Source organism: Balearica regulorum, chromosome 2 (assembly GCF_011004875.1).
Source record: "Balearica regulorum gibbericeps isolate bBalReg1 chromosome 2, bBalReg1.pri, whole genome shotgun sequence".
In the NCBI taxonomy this organism is placed as follows: Eukaryota; Metazoa; Chordata; class Aves; order Gruiformes; family Gruidae; genus Balearica; species Balearica regulorum.
The window spans coordinates 19,634,173-19,660,280 of NC_046185.1; the positions used below are offsets into that span (position 1 = coordinate 19,634,173).

The 26,108-nt window shown below is 40.9% G+C and overlaps 1 protein-coding gene across 6 annotated transcripts; it reads right to left on the reverse strand.

Annotated features, from left to right (window-relative positions):
- Positions 1 to 453: 453 nt before the first annotated feature.
- EBAG9 (estrogen receptor binding site associated antigen 9) lies at positions 454 to 24,405 on the reverse strand. 6 transcript variants are annotated; one of them, XM_075743467.1, is made up of 9 exons: positions 24,205 to 24,355; positions 23,164 to 23,258; positions 18,011 to 18,186; positions 16,989 to 17,086; positions 12,967 to 13,045; positions 12,604 to 12,762; positions 9,380 to 9,487; positions 8,311 to 8,402; positions 454 to 996 (listed from the first exon to the last, which is right to left on the reverse strand). In XM_075743467.1, exons 4-9 carry the CDS (start codon positions 17,069 to 17,071, stop codon positions 876 to 878), a joined length of 642 nt encoding a protein of 213 aa, XP_075599582.1. In that variant the 5' UTR covers positions 17,072 to 17,086; positions 18,011 to 18,186; positions 23,164 to 23,258; positions 24,205 to 24,355; the 3' UTR covers positions 454 to 875. The 6 variants fall into 6 exon arrangements, with proteins under 6 accessions (XP_075599582.1, XP_075599581.1, XP_075599584.1 ...); XM_075743466.1 differs by lacking the exon at positions 23,164 to 23,258 and having other exon boundaries at positions 24,205 to 24,394; XM_075743469.1 differs by lacking the exon at positions 18,011 to 18,186 and having other exon boundaries at positions 24,205 to 24,356.
- Positions 24,406 to 26,108: the final 1,703 nt, after the last annotated feature.

Sequence of the window (26,108 nt, forward strand, 5' to 3'; positions counted from 1 at the left end):
TTTTTCAATTACACTACCTATGCAACAAGTATAAGGTATGAGGATTTTTTTTTTCCTAACTGTAGGAAGTAAAATAATTTCTGCTAGAAATACAAATTTTCCAATACAAGTGATTAAATTGCTCCCCTATGTTCACAACATCAGCCTTCAGAAGAAAGGAGCAGGGTGCACCACTGCTGTGTAGCTATTGCAGTGTTGCATGTAAATGGGCACGGCAGCACAGGAAGCTGCAAGGGACAAAGTGACAAGAAACCCACTTTACTATTCAGCTTGACTTGTGTTCTACCATAGGGTACTCTACCAGGAGTACATTTAGAGTTGCAGGTCATCCATAACAAGTCATTTTCTTCTGCACAGCTCAATATGATCTCCCCTGGAAAACAATGAGGTATTTATAAATACTTTTATAAAAAGGCAAAAGTAGACATTCTTTATCAAACAGGAAGCAAAGGGTTCTTTAAAACTGTTTAATTATATGTTTCAGGTAAGCACAGACAATACAATAGATTTCCCATCACTGAATATTTACATTCTTTTCTCTAGGTTTGAGCTGTTCATTAAGAGTGTCTTTCAATCAACATCCTTGTTCAATCGCTTTTGCTGCAAAGAAGGGTGCTGGAATAGAACTATTGCAGGAAACATCATTCCATCAAGGCATGATTTTCTGGTTTGTTTTTTTTTTTTCTCCTTTAAGAACCACTTACTCGTAGTTCCAAGATATTTGGGAGAATCCTGGCTTCCAAGATGACCTGAAGAATGCATTGAAACCAAGCAGTGTGTTGAAGTCCTAGAAATACTTAAATCATTACCAATACGTATGTTGTAGAGCTGAAATTCTCTTTTTCACTGGCACTGCCACTGATGCCTGGTTTCTGTTAGGACAGTTTTACACCAATTTTGTTTTGTTCCTTTTTCATTAGCCTTTGGGCCTCTTTCTCCATTTTCTTTCGTTGTTGTTCTGCTGCTCTTTTTTCTCTTTCTGCTATCTTCTGTTGTCTGTAAGTAAAGAAAACAGGAATTACTAAACAACAGGAATCCAATTTTCAGCATGGTCATACCTTAAGTTCCTGTCAATAAACAGGTTATTATAACTAATAAAATCAGAGCTTCAGTCTACTGTAGTTAGGCTTAGAACAGTTATTCTTCTATTGTGCTCAAGTCCTTTTTTTCAGATTAATCTAGTCTTAGGCAGTAATATTTGTTCAATTATCTTACAATCTAAAAGCCACTCAATTTTCAAAGATTCAGAATAAGTGAATCAGTGAAAGTGTACAAGTTAAAAGGCCTAGAGCTATTTAGGAGGGAAAAAAAAATTCTATCTAATGCTTTGAGCAGCAAGATTACCTGTCTTTTCAAATTTAGACCAAAACAGTTTGACTTGTCTAGAATGCTGACTTGCGTCCCTCCTTTCTGTCAGCAGAGACATCAGTAGTTATCCTCTTTGTAATGCAAACACTACAAACATTTTCCTCATGATCAGATGAGATGAGAACTTCTAATACTCCCTTTCACATGTTCAGGATCTGTGTCGTACTCTATTATTCAGTACAAATATAAAAAAATAGCCTTTAAGGAAATAAAAAAAAAGCCTTCAGTTGCGTGTCGTTTTAGCATTATTTCTTGTCATTGCTATAAAACCCCACACATCACTATCTGCTAACTCAAAGAATCTGTCTACAGAAATAGGTTTCCAATTTCAACAAATACATAGCTGAGTAGAGCAAAGGGAAAAAAACCAACACAAAAATCCACTCATTTTATTCCCCTACTTCAGCTAGAACACATCACTGAGTGGTGCAAGGGCAGCAACTAGATCTATACTCCAAGCGGCACACTACAGCTCTCTTGTACTGCATAAGTAGTAACAGAGTGGCATAAGGAGGTCACTCCTGCTTTGGATTCAGTTTATTAGATATGAAAAATTTGCTAAGTTGTTTGCAAGAGGACTTTAAAAATAAAAATGAAGCTTCATCAACTTGAAAAGGTGAAATTGAACACAGATTCAGTAAGCATAATGGCTTATTAAAATAGAATAAAGAATTCTAACTGACAAGGCAGTAAGGAGTTAACTTTCAATGTATCTAAATTACTTGTGCATATCCACTTAAGTGTGTAAAACAGAATTAAAAACTATCATCACCTGAAGCAACCTTCTCCAGTAGATTCCGGCTATGGACCAACTGGGCACACAAAACAAATATTTCAGGTACAAAGACTACATATTATCTTTGTATTGGACAGAAGAGGGACTGCGCTTATTAAATACCTTCATGGTTTCCCTTGATTGATTATTAATGGCTAGAAGTTTTCCTCTACTCTATTAAGCTGCTCTGTTGTCTCTCATGGAAGAATGAAATGAGTGATTCATATCAGGATCTACCTCCCCAGTTAATGGAAGCCCAAACTTTTTTTTGAGATCATGACCTGCTATTCTACATTCCACCAGAAAGCCGGACAGTTAACAGTACTGTCAGTCTAACATATGCAGAATAATAACATTTGCCACTTTACAGCAGCAGATTTTTTTATATTCCCCACATCTCTGAACTGATGCAGAAGGGAAGAAGCTATACGTACACCAGCCAGTGTTTAAAGACAGTAAAGTTCCAAAAAGCCACAGGAGGTGTTAAGCAATGCTGCTATTCATTTGCAATTCGGAAGTGAGGAAAGTCATAGCAGATCATGTTTCTTTTCCCTCCTATAAACTGCACGACACGAACTCCTCTGCACAGAGGAGTGGTTTCCATGCCCTCTGCTGGCTGAGTAATTTTATTGGACTTCAGTTACGCCCAAATGAGAAGAGACCTTCGCATCACTTCAGATAGAGGAACTGAAGTCACAAAAAAATATAAACAAGTAGCTCACCTTAAAGCAATTATCTTTCCACTGCTCTTTTACTTGGTCATTATTCCAAACATTGATCTCTATTCCAAACTTCCTGCATGTTTTCAACATAAAGTTACTACCTTTCAGGCTCAGAAAGGTTTCATTTCTCAATAAAGGAAGAGCCTATGACGAACTGCAGTCATATCTGACTCACTTTTTCTGGGTTCCAAAGCAAGGAGTTCAGCAGAGTTTGGATGGAATGATACAAGTTGCTTAAACCAGCAAAGTATTCATTTCTGATATCAACTTTGCTTTGCATTCCTAATGCAAGTTATATCCAAAAAACCCCTAAACTTCTCTCATTGGTCAGCAGAACACAAATTATAATCAGAACACTGTTAGCAGACATTTTAATTCCAGTATGTTTTTATTTGCTGTATACTTTCTGAATAACTGTAATAAGAATGATTTCATATCATTCGGTCTTTCACTTCAACACAATGAAAAATGCATCAGCATTTATCTTAACTGTTCCCATGGCGGGGGGGAATCATTGGTATTAGAAAGTCTAAACATGCAGATAGATATCTACAATTTGCAGAAGAAACCAAGTTCTAAATAACGTCAATTAACTGAAAACCCAGTTTATCATCCACTATGCTGATTCATCACTGACTGGAAAATTTCAGTGCATCCCAGCCCAGAACCTGCTGGGGAGTGGGGGAAAAAAAAAGAAGAAAAACAACCCACCAGACTTCAGGAACTTCTCGGGCTCTAGCAGCCTACTCCTCAGGACTTTCAGCATGCTTTGATTACAGGAAGCATTTGGCTTACTATACATGCTTATTTCAACTGTTACATATATGTATTAAGTTACCAGAGAGGCTACAGGATAGATTTCTCTGCTATTTAGCAGGCCGCAGCCTGTTTTTGCATGATTGATCAGCACGCCACCACTACACAAAAATTATTCCAGTCCAAGATACTTCTGAGTGCTAACTGAGCACCGACAGGTACCCAGCCACAGCTTGCTAAGGGAGATCCTTACTATTTCTGCACACATTTCATTCTCAGCAAGCACTGCTGGCGTACAGTCAACATTAACACTCTGGAGGGTTAGGGGGACTTTGTCCCCCATTCAACAGTCTGAAATCTTCAGGTCATTTTGTAGACCAATATGCAGTCTTCAAGCATTGAGAAGAGACTCCAGATCACTTCCTCACCACAGTCTGTTGGAAACAGAGCCAGGTCTGTGAAGTACTATACTTAAGTTCTATGTTAAATGTCAGATGTTAATTACACCACAGATGTCTACTGCAAGAGGAACTGTACATGCAGAAGGTATTTCCTATCAATCTTGCTAAAAATCAGCCAGCACTTTCCTCAATTATAGAAAGACATTGTAATTTGATGTGTCATGAATAAAACATAGGTTTTGCTTCACACAGCTGGGATACAGCTTACACAATGACCAGTTGTACTGAGGTGGTCATTCATAGCTGGCCAAGCGGTATATAATACAGGCAGTTACAGTTCTGATCATGTTCTTTCTATTTACTTGAAATATTTGGTCACATACACATCCCTTCTAAAACAAGTAAAGTTTGATACGTTTTAGTGGGGCCAGGGAGTAATTCGATGAAAATTAACCACTTGAGCTGAAGCATTTCAATAGTAAAGATGCCAGGCTGAAGTCTTTAGAACAGCTTCAACCAAATAAGATGACACTTTGCAAAAGAGTTTGTGGGGAAACCCCACTGCTATCGCCACATAAGAGATCTCTCTTACTAAGTATTGTAGAGCACAAGCCTGACAATTGGTAGACAATATACCTCTGACCATTCCAGAAATATCCACTACACAAATTTTACACTCCAGAAATAAACTGGCATATGCACACAACAGATTATTTTTAGTAGCTAATTTGTATATAACAAGTTTCTGCTTCGGAGAGTTTGAGTAACTCTTTTCATAGTCCTAAAAACATCTGTAATGGAATGTGGCAAGGGTTAAGTAAAGTACAACGTGGCCTCTGCAGTTAGAAAGAGTACTTGTTGCATTTCTCAGTTCAAAAAAAAATAATATTTTTCATTGTCTTCCATTTTCTTTGTCTGGTGAATCATAGATTAAGTCTCAGTAGACTGCACTTCAGAGATTAAACATCTTACTGATCTATTATTTTTCTTTACAGGAAAAGGTACTATCCTTGGAACAAAAACAGCCCAAAGATACATCATTCATATCACAAAACTTGTATTTCTGTGATACATTAGTGAAAGACAAGACCTGAAACAGGTTCAGTACTTCAGTTAAAAAACACCCAAAATATTAACCAGAATATACACAAAGGTATCTGATTAAGTTTACAAAGATATCTGCATTACAACTCTATTCTCACATGCTAAGCTGCTGCACAGCGAGATTGACAGAATTAGAATTGACTGAATTTATTATCTATCATTAACGTATCAAAAGTGTGCTGATGACTTCCATCTTGTCTTGTTCTACTGGTTGAAAAAAGTAAATTTTCCGAAAATATGATAATAAATACCTGACCAGAATCCTTTTTTTGCAAAAATACATTTTTTCCTTTAAAGATTCAAAGTTCTAGAATGATTTTATTTAATGAATCATGTCCTTATTTCATATTTCCTCCAAGCTCAGGAGCGATGCCTCCCAACAAAGAGGAAGTCAAGCAAAACCACCAAGAGGCCCCCGTGGATGAACAAGGAGCTCCTGGGCAAAGTCAAACAAAAAAAGGAAGCCTACAGAGGGTGGAAGCAAGGGCAGGTAGCCTGGGAAGAATACAGAGACACTGTCCGAGGAGCCAGGGATCAGGCTGGGAAAGCCAAAGCCCTGAGAGAAATTAGTCTGGCCAGGGATGTCAAGAACAACAAGAAAAGCTTCTATAGGTATGTCAGTGATAAAAGGAGGACGAGGGAAAATGTGGGTCCCCGCCGGAATGAAACGGGTGACCTGGCTACCCAGGATATGGAGAAGGCTCCTCAACGACTTCTTTGCCTCAGTCTTCCCTGGCAAGTGCTTGAGCCACACTGCCCAGGTCACAGAAGGCAGGGACTGGGAGAATGCAGAACCGCCCACTGTAGGAGAAGATCAGGTTTGAGAATATCTAAGGAACCCGAAGGTGCCCAAGTCCATGGGACCTGATGAGATGCATCCGCGGGTCTTGAGGGAAGTGGCGGATGAAGTGGCCAGGCCACTCGCCATCATATTTGAGAAGTCCTGGCAGTCTGGTGAAGTTCCCGTCGACTGGAAAAGGGGAAACGTAACCCCCATTTTTAAGAAGGGTAAAAAGGAAGACCCAGGGAACTACAGGCCGGTCAGTCTCACCTCTGTGCCTGGCAAGATCATGGAGCAAGATCTCTCCTCCTGGAGACTATGCTCAGGCACATGGAAAACAAGGAGGTGACTGGTGACAGCCAACTCGACTTCACTAAGGGCAAATCGTGCCTGACAAACTTGCTGGCCTTCTGTGACGGGGTTACAGTGTCGGTGGATAAGGGAAGGGCAACAGACGTCATCTACCTGGACTTGTGCAAGGCATTGGACACTTTCCCGCACAACATCCTTGTCTCTCCAATTTAGAGACATGGATTCGATGGAATGACCATTCGGTGGATAAGGAGTTGGCTGGATGGTCGCACTCAAAGAGTTGTGGTCAACGGCTCAATGTCCAAGTGGAGAACGGTGATGAGTGGAGTTTCCTCAGGGGTCCATACTGGGACCAGCACTGTCCAACATCTGTCAGCGACATGGACAGTGGGAGCGAGTGCACCCTCAGCAAGTTTGCTGATGACACCAAGCTGTGTGGTGCGGTCGACACGCTGGAGAGAAGGGATGCCATCCAGAGAGACCTTGACAGGCTGGAGAGGTGGGACCGTGCAAACCGCATGAAGTTCAACAAGGCCAAGTGCAAGGTCCTGCACGTGGGTCGGCGCAATCCCAAGCACGACTACAGGCTGGGCGAGGAATGGATTGAAAGCAGCCCCGAGGAGAACAACTTGGGGGTATTGACTGATGAGAAGCTCAACATGAGCCAGCAGTGTGCGCTTGCAGCCCAGAGAGCCAACCGTGTCCTGGGCTGCATCAAAAGAGGTGTGACCAGCAGGTCGAGGGAGGTGATCCTGCCCCTCTACTCTGCTCTGGTGAGACCCCACCTGGAGTACTGCATCCAGCTCTGGGGGCCCCAGTACAGGAGAGACATGGAGCTGTTGGAGACAGCCCAGAGGAGGCCACAAAGCTGATCAGAGGGCTGGAGCACCTCTCCTATGAGGACAGGCTGACAGAGTTGGGGTTGTTCAGCCTGGAGAAGAGAAGGCTCCAGGGAGATCTAATTGCGGCTTTCCAGTACCTGAAGGGGGCCTACAGTTTATGAGGGAGTGTAGTGACAGGACAAGGGGTAATGGGTTTAAGCTGAAGGAGGGTCGATTTAGATTAGATGTTAGAAAGAAATTCTTCTCTATGAGAGTGGTGAGGCACTGGCACAGGTTGCCCAGAGAGGTTGTGGATGCCCCATCCCTGGAAGTGTTTAAGACCAGGCTGGATGAGGCTTTGGGCAACGTGGTCCAGTGGAGGGTGTCCCTGCCCATGGCAGGGGGGTTGGAACTAAATGATCTTTGAGGTCCCTTCCAACCCAAACCATTCTATGATTATTGCTATTGTCCCACTGAAACTATGTATTTGTGATTTTGTGAGCAGAACGAGAGCAGTTTAGAAAGCTAGAGCCATCTGAGGCAGGTTACCTGATGATGTAGCAAGCAATTAAAGTTTGATAAAACCTTGAAATGAAACAGGTTAACGCAAGTCACTGCCAATTCAAATCACTCCATGTGACTAACTTAAACTCAATCTGCATTTCTTTAACCTTCATACTTCTTCCACATGTTCTTAAGAGAAAAAAAAAAACCACGAATGGAATGCTATTCTTTGTAGTATTCACGCTAACTTTGTGCAAGACACTGATTTTACATTCAAGCCTTATCAGCTAGTTTAGTTCAGTTAGCCAGCAAAACATAGCTCCTACAGGGATTCCAAGAACATACCTATCACTTAATCTTCTATCCTGAACTATTTTTACTTGACAGCACATGATTATGATCCTTTTTATAAGGACACCCAGTGGTATTTTACTTAGTTGAAACATATTATTTGTGCATAATAAATTGTTGGAGTTGGGGTAAGCGTTGTTGGTTTGGGGTTTGAGGGTTTTTTTGGGGGGAGGGTGTTAATGTGTTGTTCCAATGTTCTAGTGATTCTCAGATTTCCCCCATCTCATCTACTAAATTAATTAAATCCAAAATGTATTCTGCTAGTTATAAAGAGATTAGATGCACAAAAATAATTTGTCTTAAGAATTGTTTAACAATTCTTAGCACTTATCAGAAAGGTGTTACAACAAACAAACCTGTATTATATTCCTTTACATGTAAAAGGCTTACATGGTTTTACACTATTTTCAGTTACCTAAGAACTTCTTCTGCCTGCCAGGCAGCATCTTCCTCTTCTTCCCAGGCATTAGTATTTTCTTGCCAAGTATCCAAGTCTCCCAGTTCAGGCTGAAACAAAAGAAGAGAAGCTCTAAGTACATGGAAAAATTAGATAAAACACTTATTTTTAACCTTGATGCTTCAGACTTCCAGAAATATTTGGGATATGACAGTACTTCTCAGCTTACTGTCTACATGTTTTCCTCTGCTCTAATACTGACTTTTTCCACTTAATTGTAGGAGGTTTTTTTGGATTCTCTTGGTAGGTTAACGAAGGAAGGAAGGAAGTACTGGAGTGCATTTGTAGGAAGGAGAAGGTAAGTTGAGCAGATGACATGAGTAGATAGTGTAAAAGATTTCTGGAAGTTGCATGGACAAATGAACATGCACATCCACATGTTTGTGTCTCCAATATCACCTGAGTGCTGCTTTTACTGACTAGAAGTCCTTTCCTGAATTATTTTCATTATGGACAGCTAAGGAAGTGGTATGACCATTCTGTACTGCTTTCTGCCTAGACCCTTTTGTGGGCTATGTTAATCAAAGCAGCAGCACTGTTAAAAAAGGCAAAGGGGAAAGGAGGGAGAGCATCTCCCTGTAAACTGCCAGGCTATTAGGTAACTACACTATTTTTTTTGAAAGCTAAAGACCACAAGTTAGGAGACTGTTAGAATATCATCCTTACAGAAAGGAAACAATGGTAACCCAGAGACTTTAAAAAAACCACTTCTACTCTTTTGTTAGGAACTTACTGCGTAGAATCCAAGAAAATGTATAGTTTGTTGCTTTAGAAGATTTGCAAGTATACAAGTGTTTGGAAGTTTCTTACCTTTTCATCACTGATCTATTAAGTTTCTCAGTAGAATAAATTAGTTAATTTAACTACTTCATTGCTTTGAACCAAATACTCAATTTTAAAACAATTTACATTATTCCACAACTATTCCTCTTGCTCCCCACAATGCAGACCTTAGGCAGACTACTCCTTCTCCTACAGACAGTCATTTAACTGTCAAATACAAGATCAATATTTAGAGCATACTTACAGACTGGTGAATAAAAGGAATATCTTGTGTAGCTGCTAATCTGCTAGAGAATCCTGTGTTTCCCTCTGGAACCCCAAAATTCAAAGGCTCTCGTTTTTTAACAACTATCTGAAAATATTAAAAAAGAAAAAAAAAAAAGGGAACAAAAAGTGGTAAGTCAAAGCACTGCACAGATTTCTTGGTGATCATTTAACTCTGTGCCTGTGAAGGTACAGCTACACAAACACTTTCAAACCTGCTCAGGTTCTGGAAGCTTTACAGCCAAAGGAACTGTTAAGTGAGAGAAGGTAAATGCAAAAGGCACAAGAACTCCCTCCTCCCCCCATGAGCTTTTGCTTAAGTCACACGGAAACCTATGACTGTATCAAGACAGAGAAAGGGCACAAAGAATTACAGATCAAATAACCACATCTCCCAGTACTGACATAAGCCACCAATTGCATGACATATTCCTTGGAGAAATCCTGCTTCCATGACAGGTCACTGTAAGATACTACTCTTCAAGATAGTGTTGTCTGTACAGCTATAGTGCTTTGGAACATGAGCTCCCTTAGCCACTTCAGTAGCATATCTGTGTAGACAATTTAAGTTTCAATAGTTGCAATGTAATTCACTATTACTTCAACTGTTAAAGCTCTGTACTGATTTGGCTTAAAAACATGCACTAATACTTCTCCTGAAAGGCTTATTAGCAAATTTAACATGGTTGCTCAGATCACATCTCTTACTTGTCTTGACCTCAAGATACGAACTTACTTATTTCGTTTAGCCTACTCTAGGTCTCTGCTGCTTCCAAAAAGCAGTAGAATCACAGCTCCACTGACTGTACAAATGCTAGTACCAATGCAAGAAAGGAAACAGGACTAGACCATCTTATTTCACAACGACACTCTGTTCTTTGACTGAAGTTCCATTTACAGACATTGTAGATATAAGCAGTAACAGCAGTAGATTCTACCTCAGATCTTGGGGTTCATATTGAGACCCGATTTAGTGGAAATACAAATGAAATTCATATTTAAGGGTGGCAAGAATGTTCTTTATGGTGCCTGCAGTCATCCCTAGAGATACATTTAAACTAAACCCAGTATACAGTATGCAAACAGCATGGACTCTGAGTTTTGTTCTGAAACTGAAGCTCATTCAATCAGGCAAAAAATATCATCAGATAGAAAGGAGAAATCTAACTCTCCCCAGTCCTCCTCTGCCCTCCAGATTTTGGGAGATCAAAATCCTCAGAAGAATTTAGTTCACAGAATACTGCAGATCCTGAACGTACAGAAAACTGACCCCAGTATGATCTCCAGTTCATAGGACCACAGGAAGTTGGAGGCTGGAAGGGGCCTCAGGAGGTCTGTAATCCAACCTCCTCCTCAAAACATGGTGAGCTCTGAGGCTGACGAAGGTATTCGGGGCTTATCCACTTGGGTCTTGAAAATTTCCAGAGGTGGAGCCTGCACAATCTCTCTGGTGACTTGCTCCAGTACTTGACTGCCTTTGTTATGAAAAAGGCTAATTGACTCAAAGCTCTGTAAGTACCCAGCTGGAAGATTTCCATATAGAAACAAAACTTGCAATTACCAGAAGTTTAATTTGCATTTATTTACAGTGTTGATGCTCTTGTGGATATGCCCTTATGTCTTGTGTCCACAATAAAAAATGGGTATTTGAAAAGCAAGCTATTTTGAAATATCAGCTAATTCCAGCCTTCCCAATATTACTTGGCAAAACAAGTAACCATTGTTTTCTGAAACCTCCGCACTGCTACCTCAAACTTCAGTAGAGGACGTGGAATGTCCCTGTTTGAATAATGGAAGAGTATGAGCACAATTATCTTAGTGTAGTGATTCCATTTTCAGAATTAAAGTGTCTTGAGGGTTGTCACATTATACCTCCCAGAGTCTTCAGACTACGAAACCTTTCATAAGTTTCCAATAACATTAAGACTAAAGATGTAAACATGAATTAGCATCAGACTTGTTAAGATCTTAAAGATTCAGTATTTTTAATCGGATATAGAATAGAATCATACAATTGCTTAGGTTGGAAAAGACCTTTAAGATCATCAAGTCCAACTGTTAACCTAACACTGCCAAGTCCAACCACTAAACCACGTCCCTAAGTACTACGTCTACGCGTCTTTTAAATACCTCCAGGGATGGTGACTCAACTGCTTCCCTGGGAAGCCTGTTCCAGTGCTTGACAAACCTTTTGGTGAAGAAATTTTTCATAATATCCAATCTAAACCTCCCCTGGCACAACATGAGGCCGTTTCCTCTCATCCTATCACTTGACACTTGGGAGAAGAGACCAACACCCAGCACACTACAACCTGCTTTCAAGTAGTTGCAGGGAGCGATAAAGGTCTCCCCTCAGCCTCCTTTTCTCCAGGCTAAACAACCTCATTTCCCTCAGCCACTCCTCATAAGACTTGTGCTCTAGACCCTTCACCAGCTTCATTGCCCTTCTCTGGGCACGCTCCAGCACCTCAATGTCTTTCTTGTAGTGAGGGGCCCAAAAGTGAACACAGCACTCGAGGTGTGGCCTCACCAGTGTCGAGTACAGGGGGACGATCACTCCCCTAGTCCTGCTGGCCACGCTCTTCCTGATAGAAGCCAGGATGCTGTTGGCCTTCTTGGCCACCTGGGCACACTGCTGGCTCATATTCAGCTGGCTGTCGACCAACACCCTCAGGTCCTTTTCCGCTGGGCAGCTTTCCAGCCACTCTTCCCCAAGCCTGTAGCGTTCCATGGGGTTGTTGTGACCCAAGTGCAGGACCCAGCACTAAGTCTTGTTGAACCTCATACAATTGGCCTCAGCCCTTCGATCCAGCCTGTCCAGATCCGTCTGTAGAGCCTTCCTACCCTCAAGCAGATCAACACTCGCAGCCAACTCTGTGTAGTCTGCAAACTTACTGAGGGTGCACTCAATCCCCTCGCTCAGATAATTGATAAAGATATTAAAGAGAACTGGCCCCAATACTGAGCCCTGGGGAACACCACTGGATTTAACTCAATTCACCACAACTCTTTGGGCCCGGCCATGCAGCCAGTTTTTTCTTATCCAGTGAAGAGTTAGACATATTAGACTACACATCAGCACCTATTCTCATTTCCATAGGACAGCTTAATTTTACCAGCAGCACCTTCTGTAAGTTGCCAATTTACTTATAGCCTATGTTAAAGGACAGAAAACATAAGTACAGTTTAAAGTGCAATACTTACTTTTTGAGTTTTTCTTATAGTTGGTGTCATATCTTTGAAATAATCAGGTTCCATTTGTTCCAAAGGATTTTGCTGAGCAGCCACATTACCATTGCCACCTTCAATCTTTACACTGGTAGGCGCATCCTCATCCCACGAAGACCAGTCTTCTACTTCAGGCTGAATAGAAGTATATGGCACAAGTTAATATTGTCTGCAAGTAAAAACTTGTCTTTTTGTATCTTGCTAAGATATATACTTAATATTATATAGCATATATAATAGTATTATATCTTTCTAAGATATATACCAATCCTGTTGTAGGACTGGTATAAACACTCTTAAGTGATTATCTATTAAGTCACCTACTACTTAAGCAATTACCTGTTTAGGAACAGATGAATAATCCACTGTGGTTGGCAAAGTTATTTGGTCTCCACTTAACTTTCGCCCTCTTCCAGACCTGAAAGAAAAACGTAGGATTCCTCCAAGCTCTGAAAACATGAGCACTAAGTTTAAAAAAAACAAAAAGGAAGTCTGAGAACAGCTCTACTGAAAATAGTCATGGCTAAAACATTAAGTGCTTAAACTACCTTAGTATTAACTACTGCCAGTAAGTGTCTGCTAACAAAGGAATTTCATCATGAATTTAAAGCAGTGTTCACAAGAATTTCAAAGTGCAATTTACTTTTCAAACTGCAGTGGAAATAGAAGAGAAGCAACTAAGAAATATGAAAACGAACAAATTAACTCAGTTATTTGCATACAGTTAGTCACAATTTTTAGATTGTCAGTGCTTCTGAAGCAAACACTATCAATCCACATTTGTTCAAAGATAACCGTTTCTATTGTAAGCCGAGAAATCTTTCCACTTGTCTTAGCTGTTAAACTGTCTAACAAATCACTTTGAGCTGCTTGATTTGAAAGCCCCTCTAATAGACCTTTTTCTTCAAAGTCTAAAGAGAGGTAATGCAAGATTATGGAAGTCAACAGCTTCTGTTCAATACATGCTTCTACTTACTTAAAGAATACTGTTTCAATAAAAGCATTTCAGCAACTATATCAAATAATTTTAACTGAAGACAAACACTAATGCATTGCAAATAAACCACCTAGATATTTAATGACAGCGTTCAAAGATCACAATAATAATTAAGATTCTTAGCCAACACTCACTACATTTTAAAACCTCACAACACAAGAGAATGAAATTCAGGCTCGCACACATTTTCCCCCAGGAGCACAAGCTCCTATAGCAAGACAGACATGCAATTGACCTTATGAACCTTGGAAAAGTTAAGTTTCTTTTATTACTACTGATGAGAACAAAACTGGGAAACAACAATCTGGAGTTCATATCCATTAGTTTTACTATTATAGAATATTCTACCATCAACTCAGAATATCTGAATTGCTTATAATACCACCTCTGCTGCATGCTGGTGAGCGATTAAATATATTTTTCTTGTTTTACACCCAACAGATTCTTCCTTAGGAAAGATCAGGTGCTATCATCAAATTTTCAAGCTTTATATAAAGGAACAGTTTTAAAATAAAATTTAAGCTGAAAAGCAACAGTTTAGGGGTAATGGTAGGTGAAAACACTGTTCCCTCAAACACATTAGTTCTGGCTACCTAGATTTAGTTGATGTCTCTAAAGGAAACCCAACCTTGGAAACATCCTCCTTCAGACCTGTACAACATACATATCTTTAATGCTACTCTAAGCCATCACTTCTGCAATTATATATATTTCCCTATTTATATGATCTAGAAGATTCCAGCAAGCAGCTTATAACAAATATTCATCTAGCCAAAATGATTACACTGACAAGGGTGAAGGTGGAAGGAAACAGCTTCTGTCATACAACATGGAAAAGAATACGCTACACAGGGCAGCAGTGAGGAAAGCTACATATTTCCACTTCCTTGTCTACAAAGGGAACAAGATGCTTATAGGAACAGTTGCTTCAAAACCATCATTAGACAGATATTAATCACTGTTCTGAATGCCAAAAGCCTCAGGAATTCTTGGGTTTGTTTCTCCTTACTAATTAGCAACATTCAGATTTTTCAGCTGGAGAAGACACCTAGAGATTTTAAACAGAATGAAGTTTCATCTCTTTTTATATTTATATCTTTTATTCCCAGGAAACAGTGGATTCAGGCAGATTGTGGTTTATCAAAAAAGTTTTAACTAAAGAGATGACTTGTACTATATGTAGGCTTTATGCTGACTAGAAAGATGAACGATCTCTACAGGCACTTGTTTAAATGAAAAAATAACGTAAACTACATAATCTAAATAAGCTCATATCCCTTGAATTAAAATGCACATTTAATTAAATCACATTTGCTGGTTATCAGGCATCCTCATATGCGAGGGTGCATTACAGGAAAACAAGATTTATCAAGCTATGCTTTGCAGCTGACTTTTAAACAAGAAAAACATCTGTAGTTAATGGACTGAACTAATTTGATCCACTGACTTGCTTATGTGAAAGATTTTAAATTTTCATTCTTTGTTATTCACAGAAGAAAAGTTCTCCTACTTTTTATTCCCAAGCAGTTCCTCAGTTGTTCATTTCAAGGATTTAGTTCCTTCAAAAGTTGAAAAACAGAGGAAAATACTGCCATTACACATACTAAACAATTATCCGCTTATAAAAGCCATCTTAACACTTACAGAGATGAAGGGTCCACGTAATATAGAAGCTATCATCAACTCACTGTTTTGACTTCTTTTAGAACCTCAACAGTAAGTATTCTTAGTTTAATTTTGAATTCAAATCACAGAACTAAGGTTGACATCTATATAGTTGCATGCAGCATTAAAATGTATCCTTTTAATGCCTCACCCAGATCTGTAGTGAATCTACCAAACAGTTGAGAGCTTCCTCTTATTCTTGGAATAAATAAAGATGAACAGGAAACAAACAGTTATTTTCTGTCTACCACATATTCTGCATACGCTTTAACCTCACTGGCAAAGTAGTAGTCATCATACACAAAAGGACAATACATTTCTCTAGATTGCTATTTTTTATGTAAAACAACATTCTGCAAGAGTGGCAAGAAGCAACAGTAGTTCACATGACAGCACAGCGCCAAGATCTACCTCTGGTACTCCGCTACTGTACTACTGAACTCTACTATTATACAACCATAACTCTTGAGGGGGTTTTGAACATTTCTAGGCACTGCACTAACTGCAATGTTCTTGGTCTGCAACTCAAAAGAACACTAAGTATGAATTACAAGAGTAAGCAAAAAACAAGTCATTGTTGTGGTTTATCCCCAGCTGGCAACTAAGCACCACACAGCTGCTCGCTCACTCCCTCCCAGCAGGATGGGGGAAGAGAATCAGAAGAATAAAAGTGAGAAAACTCGTGGGTTGAGATAGGAACAGTTTAATAATTGCAATGAAATATTAAATGTAATGAAAATGAAAATAACAAGAAGAGAGTGAAATAAAATCCAAGCAAAGCAAGTGATGCAAATGAAAAACAATTGCTCACCACCTGCTGCCCAGCCAGTCCCCAAGCAGTGACAGCTGCCTCCCAGTCAACTCCCACCAGCTTTATATGCTGAGCATGATGTCATATGGTATGGAATATTCCTTTGGCCAGTTTGGGTCAGCTGTCCTGGCTGTGACCCTTTCAGCTTCTTGTGCACCCTCACTTACTTGCTGGCAGGGCATGAGAAGCTGAAAAGTCCTTGACTTAGCGTAAGCATTGCTTAGCAACAAGTAGAACATCAGTATGTTATCAACATTATTTCCATCCCAAATCTAAAACACAGCACTATACCAGCTACTAAGAAGAAAATTAACTCTATCCCAGCCAAAACCAGGACTGCCATGTTCATTTAAAACAAACAAAAAATATCAGTTCCTTCAGTTCCCTTGAACTTTAATCACTATCCTTCAAAATTTTTAAAGAATCTTCAATAGGCAGAAGAATCTGAAGCCTCAGACAACTGTTTCTTGACAAAGCAGGATGAGAATCAGATTTATATTGAAAGCCTACTGAATGACTGGGTGGATGCTGCCATTAACTGCATTTCTTCAAAAACAACGTATCGCTTGCCAAGTACTTCTAGAAAATGTGAAGAACAATTTTCCTTAAAGTTTGACACAGGATTGTTATAAAAGGAAATTTTAAAACCCTGTCACAGCTGTTTAGAAAACATTCCTCATTAGAGCTATCATACCACAACTGCACTACACAGACTTTTGAACTCTGAAGGAATATGCGGATTAAAGAATGAATCAGACCTAGTTTTTATCTGCCTTGATTGTTTTGCAATTAGTAAAATTAGAACTGGGAAAAGCAGTGGATGGGTGTTTGGAGAAGGAAAGAACCTGTAATTAAAAAAGAAAAGGTAACCAAATAAGACATGTTTACCTGCATATTAACTTTTTAATGAAAGAAAGCACTGCTGCCAGGCAAGTACAGATTTTAAAGAGTCGAAACTGCGTTATGGCCATGGTGAGAAACCCTTCCTGCAAAAGAAAAAAAGTTAGATGTAGAGGATTATACACCTTTACATAGTTTTAAAGTCAATTTCCTTAGTTGCTGATAAGCAAGGAGCATTCTGTGAAACTATATTAATGCAAGAAAAGAGAGGAGGTACCTGAAGCAAAGACACTACCTGTCTACTATCAGGATATTTCACTGATGTAAAGAATACAAGTACCTAATGTATAAGGCCTTTAAAGAAACAGCACATAATCATAAAGTCACAGTTAAAGACACTGTTAAAGGGGAAGTGTGGGCAATCAGTTGCAGTGATTATACAGCTGATCTGTTTTAGATGCTAACAATGGCACTGAACACTAGCAATGCAAGGAAAACAGAATAATCATCAGGAAGAAGCTCACACTTGCTTGAGCGAGTCTTGCATATACAAATTGTAAATTTAGTTATGAAGTCAAAACTCAAAATTAGCCATTTAAATTTAGTTGCCAATTTGATGGAAATGTATGATGAGAACAAACATCCTTTATTTTAGAACCAGTGTCACTGAAAAATTATCGGCAAAGAAGGACTCTGTCCATCCTCTGTGCACTATAGCACCAGTTAACCCCTAGATCTGTCAATATTCCCATGCCAGACTGGATCAAGCTGCAAACCCAGCCAATAAAAAAAACCCTCATCTTTGGCTGTAGCAACTTATGTTGGTAGCAATTTTTCAGTGTCAATTTGATAATCTAGAAAATTTACTCAGTACATCACATTATTCCAAGAGATCCTCTCAAACAAGTATAGACTGAATCAGAATAATCTGCTGTAACTCAAGGATCCCTTTTCTCTCTTCTACAGGTGAACATTTCAGAGTAAAGAATAAGAGGTTAGGCTTCACAAATAGCTTTTCATTATACACATCTACACTTGTAACAACATTTTCTGTGGCAAGTTTAACATACCTCCTGGTGAGAAGAGAAGGCAGCCCTGTGACATTTTCCTCAGGCCATGAGTATTCCATGGAAGGACAGCTTGATTTCAAATATGCTATGGCATTTAAATCACTTTTTATATTCCAGGCTTTAAGTTAGGAAGAGTCAGGAAGGTGGATCATTAGGTAGGCTGCTCCAATATTGCCCTGAGGATTTTATTAAAAAGTACATAATGGGATTTGTGAGCTTCATGGAGCTTAGATTTATTTTTTATTGGTACTCATTTGCTAGATAATGCAACTAGTATTAAACACTGTAGTAACATAGTACTGGAAATATTGCTTCACATACAGTCCAGATCAGGAATTTCTGCTAGTGAAAAATTATACAGGGTGGCTATTAAACAAATAGGCCCTTTTACTGTAAAATGGAAGGCTTAAGTCAGTAAGTAACCACCAAATTACAGACCACACTACCAAGCTGTAGCTCAGGAAAAAGGCCTCACAGGACCCATTTCACCTCTACATCAACACTAGCATTGTCTTAATCTCATTTCATGGTGGACAATGTAGAGAAACTTATACAAGAGTGGGTATTAAACGGGCTCTTCATCTACCAGGAATAGGAAACAGTCAAATTTCCCACAGAGAAGCAAGAACAGCAGACACTGTCCAACCTATTTAGCTTTTCGTTTTAAAGATAGGACTATCATTTCATATTGTGCTCAAGGACTTCCTTATCTGCTGGAATAAGCAATTTTGACAATATCTAGGTGACAGATGAATGCATGAGTCAAAAATTTGGATTCCAAAATAATGGAAGTTAGTGGAAAAAAACAGTGGATAGTAATTAGATGGAAAGTTCTCTATTCTAAAGGTAGAAATTATTACAAACTAACACTGAATTGGTGAAAGAAATTATTATTTTTAAAAGAGGCAACTAGAAGCCATCTACCTGGGATTTGAGGTATGAAAAGCAGGTGACCTGCTGAAATGAAAATAAAGGTACGTCTTTTCTGAAGTGAAGTTTGTTTAGAACCTCACTCCACTCCTCTCTATCAGAATTCACTCTTCTATCAGCTTGGGGGACAGGAAGGGAAGAACTAGAAAAGTACTCAATGTTAGAAAGAGTAAAGCTGTTTTCCCCACTATTTAGCCTACCTAACTGCCACACTGGACCATCCAGACAGATCCTAAATCAAAAACCAACCATTCCTCAAAAATCTCAGCGGACTCAATATTATTTGTGCCTAGGTTCAAAGGACTGGAAGTTTACTACCCAAGCATAAAACTGAAACCAAAACAACGTTCAAGTATGTCAGCTACATATATATATATATGATATATATGTGTATATATGCATATATATTTGTATATAATACCCCAGTTTTTCAACTCATCTCAATTTTTTTTTTTATATATCAAATTGTATACTATATTGACTTCTCAATATGAAGTTAAATAACTAAAAAAAGCAGAATCCACAATAAGTCTGGCTTGCAAACTTGCTAAGTCCACTGCTGACAAGAGTTAGCCACCAGAAGTTAATCCATTTTCCCCGGGTCATTCCTATACATGAGTGACTACACTTCCAATATGACCAGCGTGCCTGTTTGGCAGGGTTCAATAGCTATTGTCATTCCCCATAACAATCAGATAACTTGTCTGTCTCCACTTCCTATGTGTCATACAAAAATTTCAGAGTTATGATCACACACACACAATCGTGTAACGTAGTTGTGTTAGAGCTGCATTTCACTTCAACTGTGGAAGCGCTAGGCCCTTCATGACAGTAAGTATTGTTTTGCCTGTCTCTTCTCTGAGCTTTGACTGTAGTTTTCCCAATTAAGTTAAGCTCTGTACACTACACATTGTCAGATGTGCGACCAGAATTTTGGCAACAATATGCTGGTAGCTAGCCATACTAATATTAGCAATCATCCACCCTTAAAAAGTACTCTCATCAGTGTATCCAGTTTTTATACTGCTAATTAAGATATGAAGCAGTATATATGCATTAATTTTAGCAACATGCTAAAAGCTGTTTAAAATAGAATCTTGAACCAATTACTGGCTGAAGAGTAGGATAAGTTAAGCATTCTCCCCAGTGTCTGAAACAGAACTTAAAGCATTTGCATTACTGCTCTAAAGGCAGCACTACACAAAAAGAAAAGTTAAAAGTAAGGTAAAGGTTTTGAGTTTTGTTTGGTGCCTTTTGGTGGGATTATTTTTGTGTTTGTTTGGGGTTGTTGGTTTTTTTTAAGTTAGTTAATTAGTTTTCTCAAAGGTAAATAATTTTATATTCTGAAGCACTTGTATGAATACAAATGTATGTGGAACCTTAATATTTCCCAAGTTCACTGCAAACTTAATTCACCTCATACTATTACACTAAATTTGTTAAAGTGAAACAAAGTATTCATTCTTTTCTTGTCCATCTTTCTCAAACACTGGAAAGAAGCATAGCAATGTATCTTCCTTATCTCATGAATGGGAACAAACACTGAACTGCTACATGGCAGGGCCACAACCTTCTTTCTTCCTTTTCTTCTCTTAAGCCTTTCCTTGATAATCAATCACAAAAGGAACTACAATTATATCAGCAGGTGACTACAATACAGGACGGTACAGAGACATAATACAAAGTGGCAGTGCTCCAGCAAGAATCCTAAACCACTTCCTAACAGGTGGAGGCAAAGGTGAAACACTGGACTAGAATTCAGAAATGTGATAGAGTTGTCTGTCAGCCAGATACACCCTGGTGCATATCACACCTCGTGCCTCAGCTTCCCATTTGTAAACTGGGATAGAGCTTTCCTTTTCCCATTATTGGGATTGCTTCTAATGTATTACATTTATCAGACTTACTGTCAACTAAACTTTTAAGTTCCATTACAACAGATATAAATATGCAAATAAATCAGGACATGAATCCTAATTAATTTAATTCTAGAGTCAATGCAACAGTTTTGTAACAGACACCAAATTTAGCTGGAGTTTGACTTGTTGTGGCTCATACTGCCTGCTATTGGTAAAAAGTCACAGCAGTTGCTCACATCAAAGATGAGCACAGAAAAGATTAAAGCACAGCAGCAGCAAGATGTTAAACACATAAGAGCCAAGTCAGAAGAATGAGACAGCTTATCCCCAAAAACATTTTATGGATCCATAAAGGAAATATAGTGAAGGGAAGGAAAGTTCAGAAGTTTACTGAACTGAAACATTTTCACATTGCTTTCAGCTTGTGGCAGCGCCCACGTCAGAACTCCTGGCACTTCCGATTTCACTGACACTAGTCAGCAAATCGTTCACAGCACACATAGCCCGAGTTAGTCAACTATGGTGCAATAAGCAAGACTCTCACTGGCCATCACTGCACAATGAGCATGTCACCTGGAGAAACACTTCCTCTTTCACACCTAACTGCACATACAAACACCACTTAAACAGTATTTCAAGAGACAGAGCCAATTCTAAAATAAGGTCGTTTTGTGGCCGTAAGTTTGCTTTCGGGACTTGTTTTATCCTAGTGAACTCATCTCCTACTGCCAGTGGAAAAAAGATGTCAAAAATTCATATTATAGAGCGCCTATCCTGTTCTCTGTTCCTCTACAATGCTGACTGATTTGTACTGTGTAGTTTCCTTTAGATATCACCATCTTTGAAATGGAATTTCTGCCTTGAATTACCAATGCTTTGTGAACTGATTACATTTTCTTTCACATCAGCTCATCTGTGATTCCGGAATGAATACAAGATGACATCTTGGAAACAATGACTTTAACTTATATTAAACACAGCTAACTAAATAGCCAAAGGATGGCATTTAAATTAAACTTGTCTGAAACTGAAAGGTTGCCTGCCAACCACATATTTACATGAGTAGCCACAAAAATAGCCTCACTCTCCTGAAGCAAAATGAGAAGTCCGTTTCCTAGTATAAAAGACTAACATGGCCTTGAGCGCTTACACGTGTCAGCACCAAAACTCCACAAAAGCACCACTGAACCAGTATGTTTTCACTGAAACTGTTGATAAAAATCTAGCAAGTACCACATAATTAGTCCAAAGTTTCACTGGCAAGGATAGAATTTCTTAAAAGTTCATTTTGTATGAAATTTTACAAAAGTAGAGTGGTCACATCAATCTGAAGATGCCCAATTAGGTTTAGAGGAAGATGGAATAATATGAAGATCAGTAGACAGAGCTGAAAAACCTGTTTATTTTCAAGCACGCAAACCCTCCTCCAAATCGCGTACAAGATGTACAAAGACATTACGTTTCCTTTGTTAAAATAAAAATGATTTAGGAACAGCATTCAGTCAGGTACTGAAAGACGCAACCAGCATCTCCTGCATTTCAAAGAGAGCAACAGGGATTCTGTAGACTAATGAGGACGTTCCCTCTTCCTGGTTGACCTGTGTTTGTTTTTTGTTTGTTTTTTTTTTAATCACTTTCTATATAAACATAATATAGGGAACACTGAGGGAGGAGGAAAAAGCTTACCAGGTCAATGTCTTTACCACCGAGCTTGATAAATGGATAGATGAAATGGCAGCATGACTGAACCTTGAAACCATGCTACTATGCCACTAGAGAGAGAAGCAGAATCCAAAGGGATGATGTGCAAAATAAGTACTGTAGTTTCAACATTAACGTTTCGACTTCCAGTGCAAGCACCCTAACGACGCAGTTGTGAGGTATCTGGGAGAGAAGACTACTCCGCTTGTGATTTATGGGAGTGAGCTAAATCATCCAAGGTGCTCAAATACAGGAAGATATTTCAAAACTATCAGAAGCTGCAGAAGACATCAGAATTCAAGGAGTGCTTGTCTCTCTAACTAAAGACAGTAAAAATTGGTGCACGATGGCGATTCCTAAGTTATTCTTAGACACCTAACACTGTTACATGACATATAGAATTGCAACTTTTTTTTTAAAACATGCTACTTCTAGAGCCATAAAACTTCTATAGTAATACTACCTCATCTCACTCCTTCCTTTCTAAGAAACTGAATATAGTTCCAATCTTGACAATTCCTTATCTATATATGCTACTGCCTTCTGAAAACCAGCATACAGAACATAAAGATTGAAGTCATGCAATCCCATGATACTACACTACAACTTTGTTCACATTTGCAAGAAGTCTTTGACATAATGCACTAATTCATGTTAACTCACTTCGCAACACTGGAGAAGTTCTCAGACACAGAACCAGAGTTCAAGAGAGCCCAGTCCTGTTTCAGTCCTTATTAGCCATCCTGGACTTAAGTTATCTGTATTGACACGGAAAGCCAGAGATGACAAATTAACACACCCTCATTGTTATTACCACAAAATCATCTTGCAACATCTGCTTTCTCAACAAGCACCAGCTATTTACAATCAAGGCACACTAAATGACATGCTGCGCAAGATGGCTTAAAGACATCTCTACACAGCACACCTGTATTTCCAGAGTATTCAGGAGGACTATAAAGCAGCAAGCTATACTATTTTTCATTAGATGCGCAACCAAAGCACTTACATTGTGAATTCATGACCATGAAACACTGCCCCACCGTTCTACAGAACAGCCCAGGCTCGAGCGTTATTAAGAGACAGCACTGAAGCCAGATGGTAGCATTTAAGAATCTCTAACAGGTCACAGAAAATTTAAGTCTTTAAAAGTGTACTAAGCAACTTTCACATTAACTTTTATGCAGTTTGTCAGTCAGCATGAACAAAGAAAAAATTCAGACTAGGTAATCCCAAGCAGTGTAGTTGCACAGAGACCCGAGGAACACCAAAGAAAGCTTAAACCCCGCCAGCTCTCACAGGACGTGCCCTCCCCAATGCTTTTCCACAGGGCGCCAAACCTCCCAGTCAGTCATTTCATGTTTTTCCCAGCCTGTGGGATTTCCACCCCTCCCCCCGCCCCAGATGGGGTCGGGCCGGGCCAGCCGGGCCGCGATACGGGCCGGTCGCGGGCCTCTAGCTCCCCGGGGACGGCCGGGCAGGCCTGCCGCTGGGCGAGGGCCGGCGGGGCACAGGTGCGGCGGCGGCGGCCACACCGCCGCGGGGCCGGGACGTCCCGAGGACGGAGGGGAACGTGGCGGGGGGTGTTCCTGAGGGAGGCGCGGGAAGGCGCCGAGGCCGGGCCCCCTGCCCAGCCACGCCGAGGCGAGGCGAGGCGGAAGCGGACGCCCGGCCGCGAAGGAGGCGCTCCCCCCCCCCGCTCACCTGCCCCAGGGAGGAGGACCGAGGAGGAAGAGAGCTCTTCGGGGGGCGCGGGGCGCCAGGGGCCGAGGCGGCCGCTCCCGCAGCCTCCGCCCTCGCCAGCCGCCCCTCATTCAAAGCCAGGCGCGCGCCACTGCGCCGCCGCCTCTCGCGCCGCCATCTCGGCCTCCTGTCACCCGGGAGACCGGGTCCGCCCCTTCCGGCCGCGCCTCTTCCTCCTCGCGCCACCAACCGACACTCGCGCCTGTGCCCGCGGTTCCTGCTTTGGGCCGTTGGGCCAACGGCTGCCGAGGCGGCGGGCCGGGCCAGGGCGACGTGGCCTCTCTGCGGGCACAGCGCTTGGCACGCAGCACAGGCGCGCCGGGCTGCCCCGCGGTCCGCTCCCGCCAGCAACCTTCACTCTCTTCACAGCCCTCCTTCCCTCCCGCCCCCCGTACCGCGCCTGGCGAAGGCAGCCGTGCGGCCCGGGCTGCTCCCCGCTCGCTGTGGCCGCCCCCTGCGCCTCCCCTCAGCGACCGCCTAGCCCCAGGGGACTCTGAGCTGGGTCTTTGTCACTTCGGGGAACTGTGACAAAAAAGCGTTGGTCTTTAATGTTATCAGGGTGCTGAATATGTGGCTGGAAAGGAATTCCTATGTGGTTGGCTAGATGCTGAGCTGTAAATTTGGAAGCTACTAAAAAAAAAATTTGCTGAAGTCGCTTCTGACAGTGTAGCCTCAGCTGACAGCAGGTCTTGCCAGTGCCTCAGCTTGTTCACCCAGATGCTTTAAAAAGTGCTTGTGCACATCAAGTGCCTGGCCTCTCTGTGCAGTGTATTCATTCACTGCTGATGTGCAGAAAAGGGAAGGAGGAAGATGTTAAGTAATCTAATGTAAGATTTTTCCAAAGCTCTGTGTGTGCCTCCAGTTGCATTACATTCGACAGACTCAGTAGATGAGGTAAAAGGAGGCTTTGTCCCCTTCTCACTGGGGAGAGAGAGTCAGCTTCTAAGGCAGCACTGATAGAAACTCCCTTCAACTCCAAACTGTACCACCCAGTTCTTTGTGCTTTCTTTCAATACCTTCCCTTAAAGACTTCCTGTTCTGCCAGTAGAGCTAACCTGCTAGCTGCTGTTTCCTGTGCCATTGCTTCCAGGCAGTGAGGAGATGGATGCCGGGAGGATGGCTCTTGGCAGGGGGACACGGGTATCACAGAGTGTCCGTTTCCCTGTTCCCATGTCCTGACAGACACTGCAACTGCATTTCATTTTCACTGTAACTTCATCAGGAAGCTAGCCCCAAAGGGACAAGGAGCGGAGTGTGATGCAGCTGGCGGCAGGGCAGAGGCCTCGCCAGCCAGGCCCGGAGCTGGGCAGGCTGGGGGCAGCTCAGAGTCCGGGCTGTCAGGCAGGTTTCTGATGATGAGGCAGATCCGAGGACAAGCCAGGGAGTCAGGTCCAGGATCAATGGAGTCCATAGGGAGTCAGGGCACAGCTGTGGCCAAGATGAAAGGCCACTCTCCTATGGTGGTGTTGACACCATAGGAGTCAGGTGGGGACTGACACCCTTACGCCTGCAGAACCTGCATTCAGTAAGAGAAACTCAATATATGCAATGCTGGTTTTAATTTTAAGCAGTATTTCGAAACCATTTGTGTAGCAGAGTTACACCTTTCAGTACAGCTTTCTGTCTAAAGCAGAAACTGGAAAACAATCTTCATCTGCATTCACACATAAAAGCAAAACTGCAAGCATGGCACACTGGGAGAGGTCAGGTTATGAAGATACCCGGTGACATTTCCTTTGAGAACACATTCAGGTTTTGGCATTACAGTCTATATTCTCAATAGGGAATATGCCACAGTGAGAATGAAACATTTTAAAATATGCATATATTTTATGCATACTTAACACAAAAACTGCCAGAGTGGC